This window comes from Malus domestica, chromosome 14 (assembly GCF_042453785.1).
Source record: "Malus domestica chromosome 14, GDT2T_hap1".
NCBI lineage: Eukaryota > Viridiplantae > Streptophyta > Magnoliopsida > Rosales > Rosaceae > Malus > Malus domestica.
Genome location: NC_091674.1, coordinates 25,966,709 through 25,991,285, shown reverse-complemented (window position 1 = coordinate 25,991,285; position 24,577 = coordinate 25,966,709). Strand labels below are relative to the sequence as shown.

Sequence of the window (24,577 nt, the reverse complement as noted above, 5' to 3'; positions counted from 1 at the left end):
TTATTTTCCTTGTATATTAATTAATGAATATGCACCAAAATTGCACCAAAAACTGCACCAAACCTGCAGCAAAACAACACCAAGAAACTGTACCAAACCTGCAGCAAAAAACTGCACTGAAACTGCAGCAAAAAACTGCACAAAACTGCACAAAAAACAGCAGCTAAACTGCAGCAAAAATTACACCACAACTGCACCAAAACTGCACAAAACTGCACCAAAAAATGGCACAAAAACGCATCACATAATTCACATCTACTAAAATTCAACTTGATCACCAATCAATCACAATAGTTTACTACAACCCAATTGAAAAGTTAAGTTTGCCATAATACAACTAAAGTTCAAACTTCAAAGTTTCAAACAAAGTTCAATGTCAAATGCCTTATGGCATTAGTACAACCAAAAAAATAAATGGTTCATGAAATTCAACAAAATCTTGGTTTTCAACTTACTTTGCATCGTTCAAGTTTCAAACCTTTACCTTTCCTTTTCCTTTTGGACACTTATTCTTTGAAGGTTTAGGAGGCCTTTGAGCTTGTGAAGACCTTGCACTTTGTAAACGCATAAGGGGAGGCTCTTGTGAATTAGAACCTTCAGATTGCTTTGGAGCTTGTTGTGGTTCTTGATCAAGAGTAAGAGAGGCAATGCTTGAAGTCGATTTGGCCAACTCTACACAATACAAAACATAAAAAATATAATTGATGTTTAGTTGAAAAAAGAAAACAAAGAAAGTTCTTTTATTTCAGTTGATATACTTACCGGATTCAATACTTTCATAGAACTCAATGTAGTCAATTGAAGGTGCATCATCCTCCAAAGTAATAATATTATCACCCCTCAACCAATTTTGCATGCATATCAAGGCCTCCACCGATTTAGGAGTTAAAGAACTCCTAAAATCCGAAATCACTCGACCACCGGTGCTAAAAGCACTCTCCGATGCCACGGTCGAAACTTGAATTGCAAGAATATCTTTTGCAATTGCGGCCAAGATAGGATACTTGTTACCATTCACCTTCCACCATAGGAGAATGTTAAAATATTTTGTGGACTCCTCTTTTGTAATTTGTACCAAGGGATCAAACAAATAAGAATCCACATCATCTCCTACCACTTTCTCATCACTATCTTCAACAAAATGCATCCATTCATCAATTAGATCATCTTCCGTCATAGCCACATTAGATGAGGTAGAAGAAGGTTGTGATTGTAAACTTTCCGATTTCTTCATGTATTTTCCACCTTCAACATTAGGAACATATTCATCATAAAGGGCACGCAATATATTTTTTATTTCTTCAGTTTTCAATTGTGCCTCAATGTCGGAAAGTTTCTTTCTAAAGAGTTGTGTGACATGCCTCAACTTGAACCTCGGATCTAAAACAAGTCCAATCACAATAAGAGGGTTCAATTCATGGTATGAGTCAAAATATTTTTCATATTTTGATCTCATATCGGATGCCATTGCCTTCAATAATTGCTCCGACAGTAAACCCACTTGCATGTTGGCTCGGGATTCCAAGTTATTGATGGCGGTCTCCACTTTTATGACATCATGGAGGCCGGTATGAACCGTGGGATGTGTAGAAGCACTCACCCTCAAAGTCACATCATAAAACACCCGTAAAAACTTGACAAAAACCTCCGCCTTGGACCAATCTTCTTCCGTTGGTGGTCCAACCCTTTTCCTCCCCTTGGTTTGGCAAACAATAATTACACCATCTTCATCTTTTTCATCTTCAACTTCCTTAAAGTAAGCCAAAAAGGGACTTGCTTCATCCTCCGCCATTGTAGCAAAGGCCTTCTTAAATTTCAAGGCTACATCCAACATAACAAATGTAGAATTCCACCGAGTCGGGCAATCAAGGCAAACCGTTGCTTTGCATGTCAATTTCACCCTATTCACGGCTTGCCTAAAAAGCTCCAATCTTTGTGGAGAGCTCCTCACGAACCTCACACAATTTCTTATAGCTAATAGACCATTATTTAGCCTCTTCATCCCATGACTCACAATTATGTTGGTTATGTGAGCGATGCATCTCACATGTAAATACTTGCCACCTAGAATAGCTTGTGAATTTTCCCACCTATTCATTTTCGTCATAAGTTGATCCAAAGCAACTTTATTGGCGGAAGCATTGTCCACTGTGATTGTCATAACTTTGTCTATCCCCCATTCCAACAAGCAACTTTCAATTAACTTTGCAATTGTGGTTCCATAGTGGTTAGGAATAACACAAAAGTTTATGATCCTCTTATGCATATTCCATTCATGATCAATAAAATGTGAAGTAAGAACCATATAATTGGTGTTTTGTGTGCTTGTCCAAGTGTCGGTAGTGAGACAAATTCTATGGGCACTTAAGGTTTTCTTCAAATAAGCTTTTGATTCATGAGACATGTTGAGAAAAGTTCTCACAAGAGTTCTTCTAGAAGGCACTTTAAACAATGGAATACCAACAGCACAAAAAAGCCGAAACCCCATCTTATCAACTGTACTAAATGGCATCTCATCTATGACTACCATCTTGACACATGCTTCTAACACACTCTCTTGTGAAAATCCAACAGCTACCAGATTGTTACCTTTACTTTTATCCCCAACCAAAACTTTTTGCTTTTTACTTCTATTCCCTTGGTAAAATTTACAATATCTTTCAATGTGGTGTCTCATGCTTGTGGTGCCATTAACTCTTGGTTCAGCTGCATAATCACCTACACTGCTCTGTTTTGGGCAATAATTACATTTAGCTCTCCTAAGTTTTACTTCGGCCAAATATTTCTCTCCCTTTTCATTGATTTTCGACTGTTTTTTTGTCACATAATATGTTGTAAAATGATCCCAAACCCAACTACGTTTTCTTGAATCAGAGTTACTTACTTTTCATCTTCGCCCTCAGATTCAAAGTCACCTTCAACGTCTATTTCATTTTCCGAGTCAATTTCTATTGCCTCGTCCTCCGGCTTCTCAGGGGAGTCCCCTGTAGAAGAGTAACCAATCCCACTATGCTTGCTGGATTCTTCATATCTTGACTGAAATAAAATACGAAAGAAGAACATAGATAGATATTAGGATTTTATACTAAGAAAATAGATAGATATTAGGTTTTTAAATTGACTTTGTACTTCACATTTCTATTATACTGTAGCAGTAATCAATACAATTGGATATGTAATAGCTGAATAAATAGGGAGGAAGGCAAAATGACGCGATACGCACCATAGTTTGAAGTTCATCGGTTGAGAACGGGTTACAGTAGTGGTCCATGCATAGATTAACAAACTGAAAACAACAAATGGTGCAGTGAAGACGGTGAATCAACGCAGTCACAGATTAACAAATTGAAAACAACAAATAAAACCACAGAAAAAGAAAACAGCCACATAGTGTGTCGACTTCAAGAGAAAGAGGCTCTTACACCCACACAAATTAAAAACTAACTTCTCATTCTGCAAAGATTCATATAGTACTGTTTTATAATCATCTTTGAAAGAACAAGACCACAATTTTTCTTCATATAATACTTAATCGAACAAGTTTGTGCTAAATTTGAATTATTTTAACGAGGCCAACAATCTAACAAGTAATGAATTGTATTGGAGTGTATGAGCAGCAAGTAACTCAGTAAATAATCACATTGAGACTCCGATGTCGGGAGCTAGCACACTGATTTTTATCTATGAATCAAGTTCAACTTAGCATCAGAAGCCAACGAAATTCAATAACAAGGAGGCAAGCAAAAACTTGATGGAGCTCCAAGTAAAAATCTAGTCCTCAACCTGCCAAATACAAGTCAAATGCAACCACTAAATCAGTTGTTCAAAAACTAACAATAATGGATTAGAAGATGGATCTGAATAACCATCTTGGTTAAGACGCTGTCAAGTGCCAATTGGTGACCATGTTGGAAATAATAAGATTCTCTATTAATTTTCTTCTTGGTGTTGGCAGCAGTAATCAAACTTAAGCCCCAAACAAATCCCTTATGCTTGCTTCCCCTTTGACAACACTAAATTATCAGCATTTCCAACCCCACAAAGGCTGTCAACAAGACACGGCTCATATACTAACTCTGATAGAGGAGACAACTTGAAGGCTAGCAATCCTTATCTCTGTGAAGGACCGTAATTTAGCAAGACAGCAAAGAAAAACATTTTGAAGCAATACAAGTCTCAACAGAGATATCAAACAAAAAGAAAGCATCAAACGAAGAAAATTAAGAAAGGTGATGGTACCTATGCCATGCTGCCTGTGATAATCAAACATCAAAGTTTCAGCAACTCGCTTTCCCTCGTCATAGCAACTCCTAACTCCTGTTTATGTTTCCAAACACAAAACCAATTAACATGTGCCACAAGTTGGTGCAAATGAAATGTTGGCATTCTGAAAGATGTTTAAATTTTTTGGATAAAGGGCAATGAGAAACCATATATAACATTATGTCACAATATAGATTGGATTACAATTAAAGAGATGGAATTTTAATAGACAACGCCCAGACAAAGAGAGAACAGATTTTCAAAAATGAAAACCGTACTAGGTCACTTGTGACCACATAACTTCATCTAACAACAAACCCAAACCTGCCTAACATTCGAATTAATCTAACAACAACATATATGAAATTGAAGACAGAGGATGAGAAATTTTTACCTCTGCTCTGGGTGTGTCGACTCCAAGATTGGAGGCAAGGCAGAGATGAAAGCAGTGACTCGCAGAGGTAGATGCAGGCAGGCAGAAGTAGATGCAGAAGCAGTCGCTCGCAGGCGGAGATGCAAGGAGGCGCATACAGTCGCAAACCCACTCGGTGTCGGTGCAAACCCAGAAGTTCTAGCGGCGCAAAACCAAATGTATAAGTTTTCTGTATAACCTAGTTGAATAATGAACTAAATAAAAATAAAAAAGTGCGGTTTCGGTTTCGGTGCGGTTTCGAAAACCCAAAACCGAAACCAAACCGTTTTGTGTGCCGCGGTTCGGTTTTGAAACCGAAACCGTTTCAAAACCGCAAAACCAAACCGTTTGGTGCGGTTTGATTCGATTCGTGTTTCGGTTTCGGTTTTCGGTTCCAAGTGCCCACCCCTACTGCAGGGACAACAGGTAAGTCGTGAGGTGGTGTGAATGAGGGTTCAGGTTCTTTGGGGTTTTGTGGAGTAATTGTTGATGATTCATGAAGTTCTTGTGGTTGATTAGTCAAATCAAGGATTGGTTCGGGAGTGGGAATGACAGATTTGGAGATGGGCAAAGATTCGGTGCTGCTGTGATCTTGACCTTGAAAAGGGTAAACATTTTCGTGAAACACAATGTCACAACTTGTAAAGATTTTTTTGGTAGACAAATCATAAAGTTTGTAGGCCCTTTGCCCATGTGGGTAACCGAGAAAAACACACTTCTTGGCCCTAGGGTCAAATTTGGTAGTAGGTCCAACAGTAGTGGCAAAGGCAAGACACCCAAAAACCTTCATGTGGCTATAAGAGGGGAATTTATTATACAACTTTTCAAAGGGGTTTTCTTTGAAAGAAGCGAAGTAGGTCAACGGTTAATCAAGTAAACCGTTGTGTAGATACAATCCCCCCAAAAGTGAAGAGGAAGACATGCTTGAAATCGCAAGGCTCTGACGACGTCAAGGATATGGCGATGTTTGCGCTCGACTACTCCATTTTGTTGGAGAGTATAGACATAGGTATGTTGGTAAATGGTCCCTTGTTCTAGGAAAAAATCTTTCAACGAAACAAACTCTCCCCCCATTATCCACTCGGATGTTTTGGATATTAGTATGAAATTGGGTATGGACCATAGAAAAAAAAGATTTGAGTAGGCCTTGTGTTCATGTTTATGGTGCATTAGGGAAACCCAAGTGAAACGGGAATAATCATCCACTATAGTAAAAAAAATATCGTGCCCTAGACATGGTAGGAATTTTGTGAGGACCCCAAATGTCATAATGAATAAGTGAAAATGGTCTTGATGTTGAGATTGAACTTGTGGGAAAAGGAAGGCGAGTCTGTTTAGCCAAATGGCAAGCATCACACACACCATTGAATTGTGAAGGACAATCTAACGATGACTGGGCTAAAAACTGCAAACAGGAAGAAGAGATGTGTCATAAATGACGGTGCCACAAATCAGCAACAGAAATAGGTAGGTGACAGGTTGGGCGAGGGATGGAAGGTGCTTTGTTAGATGCCAATGCCACGAGATAGTAAAGTCCATTACGTTCTTTACCCAAACCAATCGTCGTCCTCGTAGCGAAGTCCTGCAAAATACACCAATGAGGAAAAAAAGTCATTGAACATTGTAATCCTTCTGTAAGCCGACTCTCAGACATAAGATTAACTTGAAAGGTAGGCACGCATAAGACATCTCGTAAATAGAGGTGAGAGTTAAGAGATAGAGTCCCCGTTGAAATGATGGGTGCACTCTCTCCACTGGGAAGAAGCACTGGTGGCATAGAAGGCTTCATAACTTTCCTGTTTAGTAAGTTAGGGGTTGAGACGATGTGGTCTGTTGCCCCACTATCAATAATCCAACAAAGATTAGGCACTAACTTTGACAGACATGTAGGATGACTAGTCATCTTATTATGAGTTGATCTCGGCAGAGAAGAACCTTTAGGAAGACTCCAAGAAATATTGGAGTGATGAAGAAAAACTGGATGAGAAGCATTAGTCTTGCTTTTATCTTTGATGTCTTGATTGGTGCCCATTGTGAAGAGGACAACTCAAAGAAACTAGCAATAATCAAAGCGAGGAGATCAATGGCGGAAGCAAAGAGCTAGGAATTAACCTGCTCTGATACCATGTAAAATTAGTATGGAAAAAAATATTCTGTCAGGATTACTTCCATTGATTTGATGAACTTGATTTATACAACTGAGGTCCTACAATCTTGCTATACAACAAAGGAAACTAAGTAATGTATCAATTACATATAAATTACAAATCAAGTTCTTTTTTAAATCAATCCTTATAAGGTAAGATCTAATTGACTTTCCAACAATGGTTGTGGTCGAGAGGTTTTTCAGTGTACCCGAAACATGGACACACAAGTCATATGTCATTACACAAGTGGAAGGACACTTGAAATTTTTTTTCCCTCCAATAACATATGGCATATCGCCCTCATGTCATTGCTAAGTCATTTTAAAACTACTCCGTCGCTGCTGCCATGTTTGCTCTCTAAAAAAATTTCACGACCATATTAATTCATCAAACATAGGTGTACAATTTCATAACCATTCCCAAACTTCAACACATTGAACCGAACGGGCCCTCACTGTTTCCAATCAAACCAAATGTAATTTATGGATGTGAGTCATCAATTCTAGTTTGAAATGGTCTAATGTGAAGAAAATGGTGTTCACATTATATTTCTATATGAACCAAGCACAAAGTAACAAGAGTAGTTAATAATACTATAAAAAAACAAGAGTAATTAATAAAAAAATAAATAAATAGCAAGAGTATTTTTGGCAGTACATACTATCATTATCCTCTCCATCCTTGTCCCAAATTCATTATAATCATGTTTAATTTTATTATTCATAAACTTTATATTTAAATCTAATTTTACAAAGCTCAACCATCACAAATTTGCATCTGTTACTATCACAAAGTCACATCAAGTAACATGGCTGAAAGTTTCTTCAAACTAGTTAGCTGTCTATGCTTTGTGGTATCCGTCATGCGGCATATGCCTTGTTGCATCCGTATATGCTTTGTCCCTCACCTTGTTTGCTCTCCTCGAAGCTTTCTGAGAAATTAGTAAGAAATTAGGATGCTTTGCATCTGTCACCTATATATTGCTATCTTTCTCTTATGAATATGCAAACACAGTTTGTAGAACTCAATGGCTAGTTCAAACACCACTGAAGGAGAGACGGAGGAAAGTAGAAACTCTGAAGAGAGCGAAGAAGTTGCGATATCTTGTTCTTCTTCATCTCTTCCACTGGAAACATGCTATGGAACCTTACCGGATTATCTTCAGCACTGCTTAATGTATTGCTCCATCCTCCCTGACTACCATGGGATTCCGAAAGGAAAACTTATTCGGTTACTTGTGGCCCAGGGACTGGTACAAGAAAAAGCAGGGCGGATTATGGAGGATGTGGCAGAAGAAAATTTATATGAATTGATCAGTCTAGGAATGATTCAACTCAAGGAGCATCACTCTGACTCAAGAGGGACAAGATTTCAGGTCTCCTCCCCTGCACGAGAATTCTGTGTTCGTCAAATGGAGGAAGGCAAATTTAAAGTCTTTCGGGTTTTCATTTGCTCAGACATCACACAACTCATATCCCACATGAACAATCATCAAGTTTCTTCTTTGTTCCTTCTTGGGCAAAATCTTTCTCAACATGAAGGTAACTGGTTACAGTTTAATGGTGCAAACTCTTTAAGAGTGCTGGATCTGGAGCGTACCAAAATCAAAACGTTACCAGATGAAGTGGGAGACATGATAAATCTCCTGTATCTTGGCTTGAACCACACTGATATAGAAGAGCTTCCAGAGGGGCTAGGTAAATTAAAAGCTCTACAAACTTTTGATATCAGATGGTGTAGGCATTTAACCGCCTTGCCAAATGATGTACTCTGTCTTGTTAGGCTGAGGCACCTCAAAATGTTCAAGAGCATGTACCAAGATGTTCATGGGATGAAGCTACCTGCCGGAATAGGAAGCTTGAATGACCTTCTGACCCTTACAGGTATACATGCTGGTGGTGGAATTGCAGAAGAATTAGGTAATCTAATACGGCTCAGAAAACTTGGAGTGATGGATGTTGCTGAAGAGAATATCAGTGAGCTACTTGCCTCTATAACGAAGATGTCAGACCTCCTTTCCTTGTCTCTAGAAGGAAAAGACACCTTCAGCGGGGGAAATCCTATGACCTTCTGCGGGGGAAATCTTATCCTCCCGGATTCATTCTCTCCCCCACCATTTCTCCAAAAGCTTCGCTTGGAAGGCGTTGGAGGAAAGCTACCTACTTGGTTCGGTTCCTTGGAAAGGCTTACAAATCTAAGATTAGGAAACTCTCATATATCTGAGGACTCATTATTGGTACTTCAACTGCTACCCAACTTGGAAAATCTTAGCCTTTGGAATGCTTATGATGCTAAGAAAATAGGGAAAGAATTCTGTTGCATTGGTGGATTTCCAAAGCTCCAGGTTCTAACCATTGCTTCGCGTGTTCTTGAGAAGTGGATAGAAATTGAAGAGGGAGCACTACTGAGCTTGAAATATCTCCACTTGCGCAATTGTTTGCATCTGCGGATGCTTCCTGAAGGTCTGCAGTTTCTCACCAACCTTGAGCTGTTGGATTTGTTGCCTTTGCCGGATGATCTTGCAGAACGGCTGAAACCTGATGGCGGAGAGGAAAACTACAAAATCAGGCACATTCCAGAGGTAACAATTATGACTAACTCGATGGTGAAAGAATATGCTCAAGCCAAGAGAGAGGGGAGCCAATGTGAGTGAAAGAAATAAAGTTACAAGGATTCGAATAAACTGTGTTTCTGCACACATTTCGCTGTTTATCAAGCTATGAAAGGAGTTTATGTTTTCTATTATATGCAACGACTACTTGATGATTGCCTTGAAGGCTTGAACCCTTTCTAAGTTTTATGATTGTTAAACCCTATTCGTGTATAAGCTGTGAGCTAAGTAGAGTTAAAGTAAATAAGCCTTGTTTTGAATTGTGTATTCACTTAGTCTTAGATTATGACAAGTGTAAGGCTGAGATTGTAATGTTGATGATGGATATCCAGCTAAGGCTAGTAATTACGTACATATGCCTTAGCGCATGTATTGAGTAAAATATATGAAAGATCACCTCTTAGACTTTGAGAGAAGAACAGAGCACTCCTTGACATTGTATCTTTCTCTAACCTTTCAGATTCCTTACTTCCATAGAAACACAGCTAATTCACTCGAACTCTAACATGGCCTCAGAGCCTTGTTCGATCATTTGAGATCTGGGAGTAAACTGTGAAGCAATCGAGCTACACTCGAGCTCGTTTCGATTCAGGCGAAGACCGTAGAATCCGATTTCGGTTTGTGTTCGTCTCGTCTAAGCTAAGAGATGGTTGGATCTGGAAGTTCTGAGGTGAGAACTCCGATCTTCTCCGGTGAGAACTACGAGTTCTGGAGAATCAAGATGGTGACGATCTTCAAATCTCACGGGCTATGGAAATTAGTTGAAAAGGGGATTACGATCTCAGAAACAAAGAAGAAGAAGGTTGAAGGAAGTTCAGAGGAAGAAGAAGATGATGAGAAAATGGTCGCAGCATATATGCAAGATGCAAAAGCTCTGGGTATTATTCAGAATGCAGTCTCAGATCAGATATTTCCTCGGATAGCTAATGCAGATTCTGCGAAGATGGCATGGGATCTGTTATATGGTGAGTACCATGGTGGTGATCAGGTGAGATCTGTGAAACTACAAAATCTGAGACGTGAATTTGAGTATGCTAGGATGCGTGATGATGAAACTTTGTCTGGATATCTTACTAGGCTAAATGAATTGATTAATCAGATGAAAACATTTGGTGAGATTCTGTCCAATGAAAGGCTTGTACAGAAAGTTCTGATTAGTCTTAGTAAACCATATGATCCCATATGTCTAGTCATTGAAAATACAAAATGCTTGGAGACTGTAGAATTGCAGGAAGTTGTAGCAATTTTGAAAAGCCAGGAACAACGGTTTGATTTACATACTGTTGATGCAACTGAGAAAGCATTCTCTTCACTTTCGGTGAATCCAAAGGAACAAAACAGGAGTAGTGCATACTCGGGTTCATCCAGATCTCAGAAAAACTGGAATTCTAAAGGCAAGAAATGGGAGTCTAAGCCTAAGTTCCAACAGAGATCATTTACTAATTCTGCACAGAATTCATCTTCTTCAGGATTCATGAAGCAAGATACAGTTAAACCATAGTGTAAAGTGTGCTTTAAGTTTCACTTTGGAGAATGTCGATACAAGGGGCAATCCAAATGTCACAACTGTGATAGGTTCGGGCATTGGGCTAGAGAATGCACAACAGGCAAGGTTATTCAGAAGGCAAACTGTGCTAATCAAGCAGAAGTGACAGGCAATCTGTTTTATGCTAACGGTGCAATTACTGAAGTCAAGGTGAATGAAAACTGGTATATTGATAGTGGTTGTAGCAACCACATGACTGGAAATGCTGAGCTACTTATGGATGTAAGAACAAATGTCACTGGAAAAGTACAAATGCCCACTGGAAATCTGGTAGATGTTGCTGGAATAGGTTCACTTGTGATTGATACAAATTCTGGTAGTAAATGCATCAAGGAAGTCATGTTTCTACCTGGTTTGAAGGAAAATCTGTTGAGTGTGGGACAGATGGACGAACATGGATATTATTTGCTATTTGGTGAAAGAGAGTGTTGTATATTTGATGGTCCTTCACTTGATTGTCTGGTTATCAAGGTTAAGATGAAAAGTAATAGGTGCTACCCTTTGTCTTTAATGCAAACTGATCAAGTTGCATTGAAGGCTAGTGTAACTGAATGTACCTAGACTTGGCACAAGAGACTAGGATACCTAAATCTTAGAAGCCTCAAGCAGCTTAGAGAAAAAGAAATGGTGCATGGTCTTCCACACCTTGAAGATGTTGATGGTGTGTGTGTAGGTTGTCAAATGGGAAAACAACACAGAGACTGGTTTCCAAAAGGACAAGCTTGGAGAGCTAAGAATCCTCTAGAATTGATACACACAGATTTGTGTGGTCCCATGAACACTGAATCTATTGCTGGAAACAAATATTTCATGTTGTTTATTGATGATCACACAAGAATGTCATGGGTTTATTTCCTACGACATAAGTCTGAGGCACTAATCTGTTTCAGAAAGTTCAAAGCAATGGTGGAGTTACAATGTGGATTTAAAGTGAAATGCCTAAGGAGTGACAGAGGGGGAGAATTTCTCTCAACCGAATTCAGCAAGTTGTTGGAATCTGAAGGCATACAAAGACAGTTATCCATTGCTTATACTCCACAACAAAATGGAGTAGTGGAGAGAAAGAATAGAACAGTTGTAGAGATGGCTAAGGCAATGCTTCATGATAAAAGCATGCCATACTTTCTGTGGGCAGAAGCTGTACATACAGCTGTTTATATTCTAAACAGATCACCTACAAAAGCTCTTGATAATATGACTCCTTTTGAAGCCTATAGTGGGAGAAAACCAGGAATTGGTCACTTAAAGGTGTTTGGATCACTCTGTTATGTTCATGTACCAGCAGAAAGAAGACAAAAGCTTGATGCAAAGTCTATCAAAGGTGTGTTTGTGGGTTATGCAACTTGTGAGAAAGGGTACAGAGTATTTGATCCATGTTCAAGAAAGTTAATCCTATCAAGGGATGTGGTCTTTGATGAAACTATATCTTGGAATTGGAAGCAGAATTCAGAGAAGTCTATTGCAATAACTGACATTCAAGATCAGTATAGGACTGTGAGTGATTTCAGTATACAAGAAGTGACAGAAGTAGAAAATAGTAATCAAATGGAAGAACAAGATAGAGATGTCTCTGAAACTGTTGAGATCACTAGTCCTTATGATCATACACCAGTTAAATGGAGAAATATCAGTGATATCCTAGCACAATGCAACCTTTGTATTGTGGAGCCAGAGAAGTATGAGGAAGCTGCACAAGATAAAGCTTGGATAAAAGCTATGAAAGAAGAACTATCCATGATTGAGAAAAATGAGACTTGGAAGCTTGTAGACAGACCAAGTGATAAGCAGGTTATTGGTGTGAAATGGGTGTTCAAAACCAAACTGAATTTGGATGGCTCGGTACAAAAGAACAAGGCAAGACTAGTTGCTAAAGGATATGTACAGAAACCAGGACTCGATTACAATGAGACTTTTGCTCCAGTTGCCAGATTGGACACCATCAGAACACTGATTGCACTTGCTGCACACAGAAGCTGGAAGATATTTCAATTAGATGTTAAGTCTGCTTTCTTAAATGGAATATTGCAGGAAGAAGTATATGTTGATCAACCTGAATGGTTTGTGATTAATGGCAAGGAAGACAAAGTTTACAAATTGCACAAGGCTCTTTATGGCTTGAAACAGGCGCCTAGGGCCTGGTATGGAGAGATTGACAGCTATTTTGCTAAGTGTGGATTTGAGAAAAGCTTAAGTGAAGCAACTCTCTACACTAAGACAAGGGGAGAAAATGATATACTAATAGTCTCCATATATGTGGATGATATTGTGTATACTGGAAACAATCAAGACATGCTAGATGAGTTCAAAGAAGATATGAAGGAGAAGTATGAGATGTCAGACTTGGGCATTCTTCACCATTTTCTGGGGATGGGGGTAATTCAAACAGAATCTAGCATCTTCATTCATCAAAAGAAGTATGCCTCTTCCCTGTTGGATAAGTTTGGATTGAAAGAATGTAAATCTGTTTCTATACCTCTTGTGGCTACTGAAAAGTTGAGTAAAGAAGATGGCAGTGGTGCAGCAGGTGAAGAGAAATACAGAAAGCTTGTAGGCAGTTTATTGTACCTTATTGCTACAAGACCAGATGTGATGTATGCAGCTAGTTTGTTAGCTAGATATATGCATGGTCCTTCTAACAAGCACTATGTGATAGTTAAGAGAGTGCTCAGATATATCAAAGGAACACTGGATTATGGTTTGCATTATGTGAAAGGCAAGAAGGCAGTTTTAGTAGGTTTCTGTGATAGTGATTGGGGAGGATCAATAGATGACAGCAAGAGTACCTCAGGCTATGCTTTTTCATTTGGCAGTGGAGTGTTTTCATGGGCTTCTGTGAAACAAAATTGTGTTGCACTATCCACAGCAGAGGCTGAATATATTAGTGCTGCCGAAGCAACATCTCAAGCTATATGGATCAGGTTTGTTCTTGAAGATTTTGGAGAGTTACAAGCTGAAGCAACTCCTTTGCAGTGTGACAATACCTCTGCAATCTCAATAACTAAAAATCCAGTGTTTCACCAAAGGACTAAGCACATTGACAGAAGATATCACTTCATAAAGGATGCTTTGCAGCAGGGAATTGTTGATTTGGTATACTGTCCAACCAAAGAATAAGTGGCAGACATTTTTACCAAGGCCTTACCAAAAGAGAGATTCAACTATCTCAGAGATAAGCTTGGAGTTGTATCAGCTCAAAGCTTAAAGGGGAGTATTAGTGTATAAGCTGTGAGCTAAGTAGAGTTAAAGTAAATAAGCCTTGTTTTGAATTGTGTATTCACTTAGTCTTAGATTATGACAAGTGTAAGGCTGAGATTGTAATGTTGATGATGGATATCCAGCTAAGGCTAGTAATTACGTACATATGCCTTAGTGCGTGTATTGAGTAAAATATATGAAAGATCACCTCTCAGACTTTGAGAGAAGAACAGAGCACTCATTGACATTGTATCTTTCTCTAACCTTTCAGATTCCTTACTTCCATAGAAACACAGCTAATTCACTCGAACTCTAACAAACCCTTCTCCACTTCTTCCTAATTGCACAGAGAGTAACAACAGAAATACAACAACTTTTTCATTAACTAACTTTTCATCCTCTACAAATCTGTTATTTATTCTACTACCAAGCAACTAACTACTAACAACCTTATACACATGTCACCATCCTGATATGCCACTTGGCAATCATCTAACAATACCCCCTAAAACTAATCTTGCAAAGATTTACAATTGAACAAGATTCCAGTAAAATCAACAAGGGAAACCAGTAAAACCAGTAACCATCACAATCAACACAACTCATCAAAGATTCACAATTTCTGGAAATTTAAGCTCCAATTCATGGTAAGGTTCCCATGTAGCATCATCGTTGGAGTGGTTCTGCCATTGGACTAGGACTTCTGTGGCTGCTGCATTGCCCTTCTTGATCAGTCTTCTATCCAAGATTGCAACTGGTGCATCTTGCAAAATTCCTGCATCTGGAATGACTGACAAGGGCACTGTGGTGTGAGTTTGTGGTCCCAAATGCTTTTTCAAGCAAGAAACATGGAACACAGGATGCAGTTTAGTGTTTGGTGGAAGTTGCAGCTTATAAGCCAAAACTCCAAGCTTAGAGATGATTTGAAAATGACCGTAGAACCTGAGTTGTAGTTTATGGAAGGAATGTGAAGCCAAGGATTTGAGTTGGTTTGGAATCAACCTCAAATAAACCCAATCACCTACTACAAATTCCCTATCGGTTCTATTAGGTGGGTTCGGTTCAAATCGGTTCGGTTTTTTGTCAAAACTGAAACGAAACCGAAATTTCGGTTCAGTTCGGTTCATTTTTTTTCGGTTCGGTTTTTTCGGGTTCGGTTTCGGTTTTTTTTTTTTTTTTCAAAAAATGAAAAACATTGAAATTTTAAATTTTAACATCTCCAACACAGTCATAACATAAACATTCTAACTAGAATCAAAGACAATGAAAATAAACATTTAAAGTTGAACTAAAATCATCAATCAAGTCTTCCAAAGTTCAAACTAACAACCCCACAAAACAAAAATCATACAAATGACTTAGAAAAGTTAAATTGTATAATGTCGTTCAAAGATCAGGGATGTTTGCTTGTAACTGCATGTTGACAACTTGATTAATAAAAGTAATGCGTGGGTGGATTCATTTAGTGTGTGTTGGATTCTTTTCCATCACAAATTACGCAAGTAATCTACCTGAAATAAATGTTTATGGATTATGTTACATGTTATATGAGAGTAGATTTGGAAAAGAAAGCTGGGGCAGAAGTAGACAGTGCTATGGAGATGGATGTAGGTACTTCAGGAGGAGGTTTGATTCCGGAACCTTATATGGGGGACAAATAATAGGTTAGGGTTTAGAGTTTTTATAGGCCTTTTTTAAATATTTTGAGCTTAAAGTTTGGCAACACATTGGGCTTAGCTCATTTTAACTTACAAATTGGGTTTAGAAAATAATACCCAAACAAATAATTAAATAAAAAATTAATTTAATTAATTCGGTTTGGTTCGGTTCGGTTTCTAGATAACTAAAACTGAAACCGAACCAAAAGAATTCGGTTTGGTTCGGTTTTTTCGGTTTCAGTTCGGTTTTTTTCGGTTTTCGATTTTTTGAACCCACCCATAGGTTCTATGCTTGGCAGCTTAGACCTTCATCCAACATTGAGCAACTTCTAGATTAGATTTCAACAAGGATAAAATTATATTTCTTTCTCTCAGAGCTTGATCCAAAGAGTCCACCTTAGTTGTACCACTCTCATATGTAGTAATGGCAAGTGGGGTTTGACCATATAATATCTCATAAGGGGTCATCTTAGTGGAAGCATGAAAGTTTGTATTGTAGCTATACTTAGCCTAAGGAAGCCACAATGCCCATTTCTTAGGTTGCAAGCTACAAAAACACCTGAGGTAGGTATCGAGACATCGATTAAGGACTTCAGTTTGGTCATCTGTTTAAGGATGATAGCCTGAACTGAAACATAATGCAGAGCCTTGAAGCTGGAAAAATTCCTTCTAGAATGTGCTTAGGAAAACTGGATCCCTGTCACTCATTATTGACTGTGGCATACCATGCAGTTTAAAGATGCGATCAATGAAGTATTGAACCACAATTGCTGCAGAGTATGGATGTGATAATGCCATGAAATGAGCATATTTCGAAAACTTATCAACAACTACCCAGATTACTGACTTTGCCTTACAAGGAGGCAATCCAACAATAAAGTCCATAGAGATATTTGCCCATGCCTTAGATGGAATTGGTAAGGGTTGTTATAAACCTAGAGGCGACAATGTCTCATATTTGTTCCTTTGGCAAACTTAGCAAGTTGCAACTCTCTCCTTGATATCCTTCTTCATTCCCTCCCAATAAAATGACCTAGTGATCCTTTTATATGTCTTTAAAAACCCGTCATGGCCTACAATTGGGCTTGAGTGATGCTCATTGAAGATTCTTTCCCTCCAAGAGCTAGTGGGACTTAGCACAATTCTGCCTTTATACTTTAAAAAAACATTATCAAACTGAAATTTATAATTTGCAATAGGAATTGCATCCTTGTCCATTGAACAAACCAATTGCCTTTTAGTAATCACCTAAGGATCCACCGTACTATGCTTATGAAGATCATCCATCCATGTAGAGTATGGATATGAAATTGCATTCAATTGAACATCTTCCAACAATTGTAAAGATGAAGAATTAGTGTTGAGAGGAGACCTAGATAGAGCATCAGCAGTTTGGTTGTCTTTTCCCTGTTTGAACTAGATTTCATAATCAAATCCCAATAGCTTAGTTACCCACTTCCACTGAAACGGTGTATGTGCTATTCCTTGAAGGAAGTACTTCAAATAGTGATGGTCTGTTTGTATGATAAAATGATTCCCTACCAAATATGATTGCCATTTGTGAATAACATGGATAATGGCAAGCATTTCTCTTTCATAGGCAGACAATGATTGATTTCTTGGGCACAAAGCCTTGCTAGTAAAAGTAATTGGTCTCCTTTCTTGTTGAAGCACTGCACCAATACCCGTACCAGATGCATCACTTTCAATAATGAAAGGCTTGGTGAAATTTGGTAATGCAAGCACTTGAGAAGTGAGCATGGCTTGTTTCAAAGTGTGAAAGGCATGAGTAGCATCTTAGGTCCAAGAAAAGTTGTCTTTCTTGGTTAATGCAGTCAAAGGCCCAATGATCTTACCAAAATCAGGAATAAGCTTTATGTAGTAAACTGTTAACCCAAGGAACCCTCTCAAAGCTTTAACAGATGTTGGAATAGGCCACTTAGCAATGGCTTTAACCTGATAATCGTTTTAGAGAGAACTCAGTTATACTTTGATAGTTTCGAGAAAGTTTTTCAAGTCAACGAGGACCTAAAGGTTGCAACAGCCACTCAAGAAGCCATCATAACAGAGCTCGAGCCAATGAAGGCAAGAAAAAGAAAATAGCCAACCTTGATTGTCAGATTGCTAAATTTCAACCCTAAAGGTCTGCCATTGCCTCTGAGCTTGAGAAGGACTTTAAGGCAAACAAACCTCGACTGGCAGAGTATGCGGCTGGCGTAAAACAGATACAAACCTTGAAGGCTGACAAGAGGACTCGGCATGCCGAGATCACTATGGGCGTAATAAAATGGCTAGAGCTAAAAGCCACACTTAAAGTTTTCCTTCATTCGACCCTATAGATTACATTCATGGTGCCGACTTGTGCTCCGGTTGACTTAGTATACATATTTTTTGCCGACTTAATGAAATATTTCTTATTCTTGCATCTCCCAAGTAACTAGATAATATTTTTTAAGAACTTCCCATTGATTGGGAACTCATGTATTAAACATGTTTGATCCTTAAGATGGTCATTACCGAGCACTTTATGATCGATAAATGGCCCTTCCTAATTCGGCAACCATTTTCCAAATCTGGGATCATTGATCCCTACTGGCAACACCGTTTGCCAGACTAAATCACCTTTGCCTAACATCTTTTGCTTTACGTGTTGACTATAAGATCGTTCGACAATAATTTTCTATGCTACTAACATGTTATAGGCATTAAGTCGAGCCTCATTTAACCTTAAATGCCACATACCAGGTATTTCCTTCTCCATTTTTTCGAGAATACCGATCAAAACTTTGTTGCTTGCTTTGGCTTGCCCATTCGCTTATGAACAATAAGGCATGGACTGTTCAAGCTGAATTCTTAAACCTACCATAAAGTATTTAAACCTATCGGCTATGAAAATTGTCCCGTTGTCCGTGATGATCGTTTCTGGGATGCCGAATCTTGTTACAATGTGTTATTCTACGAAATTGTAAACTTCTTTGGATGTTAATTAGTCATATGATTTCGCTTCAACCCACTTGGTGAAGTAATCAATTGCTACTAGTATCCACGTATGTTTTGTTAATCCAGACGATGGTGTGAGTTTGCAATTTACATCCATGGCTCACCCTCTGAAAGGTCATGGTTTGGTGATTGAGTGAAGCAATTCGGCCAGGACTCCTTGGATAGGTTCATGGATTTGACATTGTAAGCAACTCCGTGCATACTCTATGCAATCTACCCTCTCTCTCTGTCTTCTTCTACTCTCTCTCTAAAACTCTGCTTATGCTTCTACATTTCTTTATTAACATGGTATTAGAGCCCACGGTTGTGGGCTCGTGCAAGCCAACGGGCTTGTGTGCAAGCCAATGAGCTTGTCACCACTGGGAAGGAAACAACTAATACCGAGGCCTTTTGTGGTAAAACCTCACACCTGAAGGATTGGGTAGGTGGTAAAAGTTGGGGACAATATTGGTATTGTTAAAGTGGGGTGGGCCTGGCAATCCAAAAATTCCAACATGGTGAAATGGATACCTTGAGTAGGTTATGTGATGGTGCAAGTATTGTTGATCTTAAGCTAGCATACCATATGCTAATTACCGACAAAGGTGGAAGCCCTAAGTTTTTATTCAGAAGCATTTATCTTGGATGTACTTTAAGAATGATTTCTTCCTTCTTAATTGCTAGGTTGTTGAGCTGGCTTTTACAGTTTGAGTTGGAATTTCTTGTTGCTATAATTAGATTACTTGTGCAATTGGTTGGAAGAATTCAATCGGTCTTTCATGATGTATAAAAATATGTTCTTCATGAACTGCACTAAGTCTAAAGATGTTGATGACAAAGGTATTAGTTTTACTTGTCACTCGTTGAAGATAATGTACTATGTTCCTTGCAACAATCTCATATTTTGATACTCCAACCATGATATTAAGGGAGACAATCTTCTATCATGGTCATCTGTCAAGAAGTGTCTTGTTCAATTGGTCTTTTCAAATGGGCAATTTGCAGCACCACTGGTTCAAACTCACAGTTCCAACCTCATGCTTGGATCCTCCAATCATGAGTTTGAAGGGGAATGTTAAGTGTATAAGTGAATGGTTGAGATTAGGACATGTGTCACTTAATACTACAATAGTATATTAGATTGTTATACCTGTCAATATTCCTTTAGTTAGTGTAGTTAAGGATTGTATTGTACTACTATGAGTATAAAGTTTCACATGAATCATTGTAAACTTGATCATTAAGAAATAAAAAATTCCTATCTCTCTTTCTCTCTCTGTCTTCTTCTACTCTCTCTCTAAAAGTCTGCTTCTGCTTCTACATTTCTTCATATTAACAATAATGTCTCTCCACAACAGGAACGACGTGACTTGGATTCAATTTGTCACCTCTAGTTTTCTGTTCAAAATCTTCTTGATGCTAATCGAAGGTGGGGATGTAGAAAGAAGGAGAGAAGGAATACCTTAGTTGAGAAGGAGTTCCCGATGTGTAGAAGCATATGGTGAGATAGTTGGAGCAGTTGTTTTTGCTTTAGAGTGAAGTTCGCGAACTCGACTAAATAATACCAAGGTATTGGACGGGATAAGCAAGCAGGCGTAAGGGGTATAAAAAATGGTGGGGCTGGATTAATAATCCAGTGCTTATTTAGTCCAAAATTCACCAAACACCTGTTTCGTATTATATAGTATTATCCGATGTCTTATACGGTGTGCCAAACGAGGCCTTAGGCAATTATGGAAAGCATCCTAGCAACACTTGCAAATAGTTCCTCCTTTGGTTGCTCCCCCTTCCCTTAAATTTAAAGATTTCAATTTAAAGATTTCATTTGTACACTGGCGATATGTAAGCCGAAGTAAGATATCCTATTGCACAATCAGCTTGAAGTCAAGAGTAAAGTCGATCAGACCCCTCAAGCCAAACAATACACACTTGTAACTTTGATGAGAAATGTTAACGAGGCCTTAGACATCTATGGAAAGCATCCCAGCAACACTTGCAAATAGTTCCTCCTTTGGTTGCTCCCCTTCCCTTAAATTTAAAGATTTCATTTGTACACTGGCGATATGTAAGCCGAAGTAAGATATCCTATTGCACAATCGGCTTGAAGTCAAGAGTAAAGTCAATCAGACCCCTCAAGCTAAACAATAGACACTTGTAACTTTGATGAGAAATGTTAATTCACATTGCAGTTACTAAATGTTTTTAAAGCTGTCTGAAACCCTGAAACTTATCTTCCATAATTTCCTTATATGCATTATAACTGCAAGTGTTAGAGATTGCCGCTTTAATTAATTTTAGCTGAACTAAAATCACTGCTTGATTGCTTCAAATGGAGTCGTGGTTGTTCTCAGGTGGGAGGGGAAAAAGATGATGAACTGTTCATTTCCCTTCTTCTTATTTTTGTTTTTTGTTTTCATTTTTTATTTTTTAAGTTTTTAATTATACAAAAATAAAAAGTGTTTTTTCATTATTTAAATATTTTAATCTACATAACAATATTTAATTAGATCTGTGGGACCAAATATGTGTCATAATATAATTTTTATAAAATTGTAATGGAATGACTACATTGATTTGCGACACTCATTTTTAAAGACTATATTAATTAATTTTCAATTTCAAAAATAATTTTGATGAAATCAATCAATTTCAAAGGATATTTGTGATAAAAACCCTTTCATAAAAGAATCTCCCTTATCATGCCCCACAATTTAGTGCAATCACCAATGGTCGGCTCTATTTCCAAGAAAGAGAATGCTAGCAAAAATAATTGTAGATACAATGAATGTGATAAATTTTTAAATCTAACATGGTTCGCCACCAACATCACAGATATAATCTTCAATTTAATTATTTATTATTACGTGTGATATTTTATTACAAAAACTGCAGTGTACATTAGGTGTGAACCTCCCACATTGATCATTTTATAGCCTTTGAGGTTCGGGGGATGAAGAATTTTACATGCTTGAATAATTGGTTTAGACTATTCAAGGGTAGTGTTATTCACATACTTTTCTTTATCTCTCACACACCTTTGTTATTTTTGTCTAGTTATTTTTGTTTATGTTTGGTTGCGAAAGGTAGAAGCTTTCTCAGCTGAGCAATAGTTATGTTTCTTTTTCTCTAATTTGGATTTTGGTATGAGCTTGGGTTCTTCAAATTCAAGGTTTTTATTGGGGTACTTCCAGTTTTAGCTCTGATCACAGTGATGTGAATCAATTGGGTTCCATTAAAGTTGGAAGGTTTTGTGTAATTTGGGCTAAATTTGGAAGTTTTCAATCTGCATCGCACTTGCATCATGTGCTACCGATCTGTGAAAAAATAGCAAAATATTTGTTTATGTTTTGGGTGATCTTTTAGGGATTTCGTTTCATGAAGCTTTTGGGTTTTATGGGTGATCTGTGGTGTGTTTTGCATGTTTCTGGTGGCTCTAATGGTGAATTCCATATATTTTGGTGTAAATTTGTTTACTTCAAAGACTTTAACTTTATGTGTTGTGCAGGAAATTTCCCGTTATAGACGGTAGCGATCCGACTGGTCACATCATATCCACAACCATTGGAGGCAAAAATGAAGAACTGAAAAATAACCAAAACCCAACAAAAAAAAACAAACCGAAAAAAAATGGATTGAACCGAACCGAAATTTCAATTCAATTTCGATTTTGACAAAAAACCGAACCGATTTAAACCCAACCCAGCCCTACCTCGATATGCGTTTTCATACCTAAAAGTTATCCTAAAAGAGAGTCTCTTGTGATTTTATTTCATATTGTTTATATCTTAGATTGCGTATTTGCAATATCAATTATAGATCACTTTAGAATATCCACCAACCAAATCAAATCACTTAAACAAATCGAGAAACAATAGTACTATTTAATAATAAAATGACATATTGATTGTAAAATATTAGAACATACTAAAAAATAGGGAACAAACATATAATGAGTGTTCATCCAAATATTTAACAAGTCTCTTACATTTTATTAACAAAAATAAAATCCAAAAAGAAAGTTATTGATTTTCTATCTAAGTGAAAGTCGCGACCTAGGTGCATCTAGACGGGTTTAAGCAGGTTAGGCCGACTCTTAAGAAGGTTTAGGCGGGCTAGGTCGACATTATGCGGGTCTAGACGCACTTTCTTAATTTTCAAACGCATAAGGACTAATAGGGGCAGTGGTTAGCCGATTAGCACCTAAGCGGTGGTCAGCCACCTAGCGCCTAGGCAACGTTGGAGATTTTTAGATCAATGCAAAATTTACTTGAATTCTCTAAAAATCAATGAAAAATCTATCAAAATTCATAAATTTATAAATATATTTAAATTCTTTAAAATCCCAATTAAATACGGTCATCGAAGTCTATATAGTACTTGTGCATTTAGCCACCTATATAAATTCGAATAACAGTATCAAGAGGTTGACTTCAACGTACTGGGGTTTGCTGAAGAATTACCTGGAATCCTGTTTCTGTTTGGACTTTCAAATAGTTGAGTTCAAAGTCTTCCATTATTGGAACACGGATTCTCTCTCTTAGCCCAATATACATTCCATTCATTTTCTACCGTATACCCCTCAATTTGGTTTTTATCACCAGTGCGCTGGCCGGTGTTCGAAGCCACTTGTCACAAGCATGGTCTAAAATATCCATAATATCCTGATATTTTCTTCGAAATTTTTGTGTTTTTAGACTACCGATATTTTTTTGGACTACCGATATTTCCGATATCATCGATATTTTAGACCTTGCCAAGTTACTCATGTATCTTACCATGCAATGTATAAAGTGTAAAATATTGTACTAATTCATTATATATAAATGATTATGGTGTGTTTAAACTTCTTTCATTAATTACTACATATTTTCTACACTCACAATGTTTGACAGCTCGCTATATAATCAACTTAAATAAGTTATATTTATCATGCAATGCATTTCCTTCCAATTTTTTGTGATAAACTAATAGATAATTGACTAAATAAACATCTTGCAAAGTTTCAATAAAAATTTCCAAGTTTTTCTTACAATTTCCGTGGGTTTTATTCAATTTTTATCGATAATATCCCGATATTTCCATCAAAATTTCTGTATTTTTGGACTACCGATATTTCCGATATCATCGATATTTTATACCTTGGTCACAAGACATCTTAATTTGGACGAAATAGCAGCCATCACTTGCATTAGGTGCCTCATTTTAAATTTCTTTTAGACTAAGGGTCAATTTGGAATTGTTGTGTTTAAAAAAAAATTGTTTTTTGCTGTACTTTAAGAATAATTAACTTTAAAGTAAAGTAAATGAGCATTTGGTTAATTGTATTTTAAAAGAGTGTTTCTGACTTTCACAATATTCAAGATTCGGCATGTTCCTTTAATTGAGCGTTCCTTTAATTATATAAGGATTGTTGCTAGGGGTGGGCAAACGGGTACAGGAACCGCGGGTCGGGGCGGGTAATGGCGGTTCGGGGCGGGTACGGGCCGGTTCCTATTTTTAAAAAAGAGAAACGGGGCGGGCCGGGGCGGGCCTTTGTGATTTTCGGTTCGGGCCGATTCCTGGAATATAGGAACCGCGGGTACCCGGACCGATTTGTTTGTAATTAAAATGGACGGACCAGATTGATGAATAAGCTACCATATCTCATCTGAACCGTTAGTTTTAGTTTTACCCTAAGTTCTCTATCCGTCTCTCTCATCTCGATTCTCACTCTCTCACTCTCAGACTCTCAGTCAGTCCCTCGATAGTTCCCTTCCCTCGACTACT

General features: G+C 37.8%; 4 protein-coding genes across 4 annotated transcripts; 2 read left to right on the top strand and 2 right to left on the bottom strand.

The window, feature by feature from the left end:
• Window positions 1–240: 240 nt before the first annotated feature.
• Window positions 241–5,253, bottom strand: LOC114820970 (zinc finger BED domain-containing protein RICESLEEPER 2-like). Its single transcript, XM_070812453.1, has 5 exons — window positions 4,658–5,253; window positions 4,240–4,317; window positions 3,224–3,286; window positions 763–3,036; window positions 241–672 (listed from the first exon to the last, which is right to left on the bottom strand). The coding sequence occupies exons 4-5, from the start codon at window positions 2,675–2,677 to the stop codon at window positions 473–475; spliced, it is 2,115 nt and encodes a 704-aa protein (XP_070668554.1). The 5' UTR covers window positions 2,678–3,036; window positions 3,224–3,286; window positions 4,240–4,317; window positions 4,658–5,253; the 3' UTR covers window positions 241–472.
• A 2,118-nt stretch (window positions 5,254–7,371) lies between these two features.
• Window positions 7,372–9,852, top strand: LOC103455190 (disease resistance protein RPM1-like). The gene has a single exon (XM_070812237.1). The coding sequence runs from the start codon at window positions 7,850–7,852 to the stop codon at window positions 9,473–9,475; it is 1,626 nt and encodes a 541-aa protein (XP_070668338.1). The 5' UTR covers window positions 7,372–7,849; the 3' UTR covers window positions 9,476–9,852.
• A 227-nt stretch (window positions 9,853–10,079) lies between these two features.
• Window positions 10,080–10,934, top strand: LOC114820935 (uncharacterized). Its single transcript, XM_029092284.1, has one exon. The coding sequence runs from the start codon at window positions 10,080–10,082 to the stop codon at window positions 10,932–10,934; it is 855 nt and encodes a 284-aa protein (XP_028948117.1).
• A 3,845-nt stretch (window positions 10,935–14,779) lies between these two features.
• Window positions 14,780–15,301, bottom strand: LOC139191254 (uncharacterized). Its single transcript, XM_070811831.1, has one exon. The coding sequence runs from the start codon at window positions 15,299–15,301 to the stop codon at window positions 14,780–14,782; it is 522 nt and encodes a 173-aa protein (XP_070667932.1).
• Between the last annotated feature and the right edge of the window lie 9,276 nt (window positions 15,302–24,577).

What these genes read in the sequence shown, in the direction of transcription:
- LOC139191254 (XM_070811831.1), bottom strand. Translation starts at nt 15,301, where the DNA reads ATGAACCGAACTGAACCGAAATTTCGGTTTCGTTTCAGTTTTGACAAA.
- LOC103455190 (XM_070812237.1), top strand. Translation starts at nt 7,850, where the DNA reads ATGGCTAGTTCAAACACCACTGAAGGAGAGACGGAGGAAAGTAGAAAC.
- LOC114820970 (XM_070812453.1), bottom strand. Translation starts at nt 2,677, where the DNA reads ATGAGACACCACATTGAAAGATATTGTAAATTTTACCAAGGGAATAGA. An exon ending in CTATGAAAGTATTGAATCCG is followed by an intron (nt 673 to 762) that starts GTAAGTATATCA and finishes TGTATTGTGTAG; the next exon opens with AGTTGGCCAAATCGACTTCA.
- LOC114820935 (XM_029092284.1), top strand. Translation starts at nt 10,080, where the DNA reads ATGGTTGGATCTGGAAGTTCTGAGGTGAGAACTCCGATCTTCTCCGGT.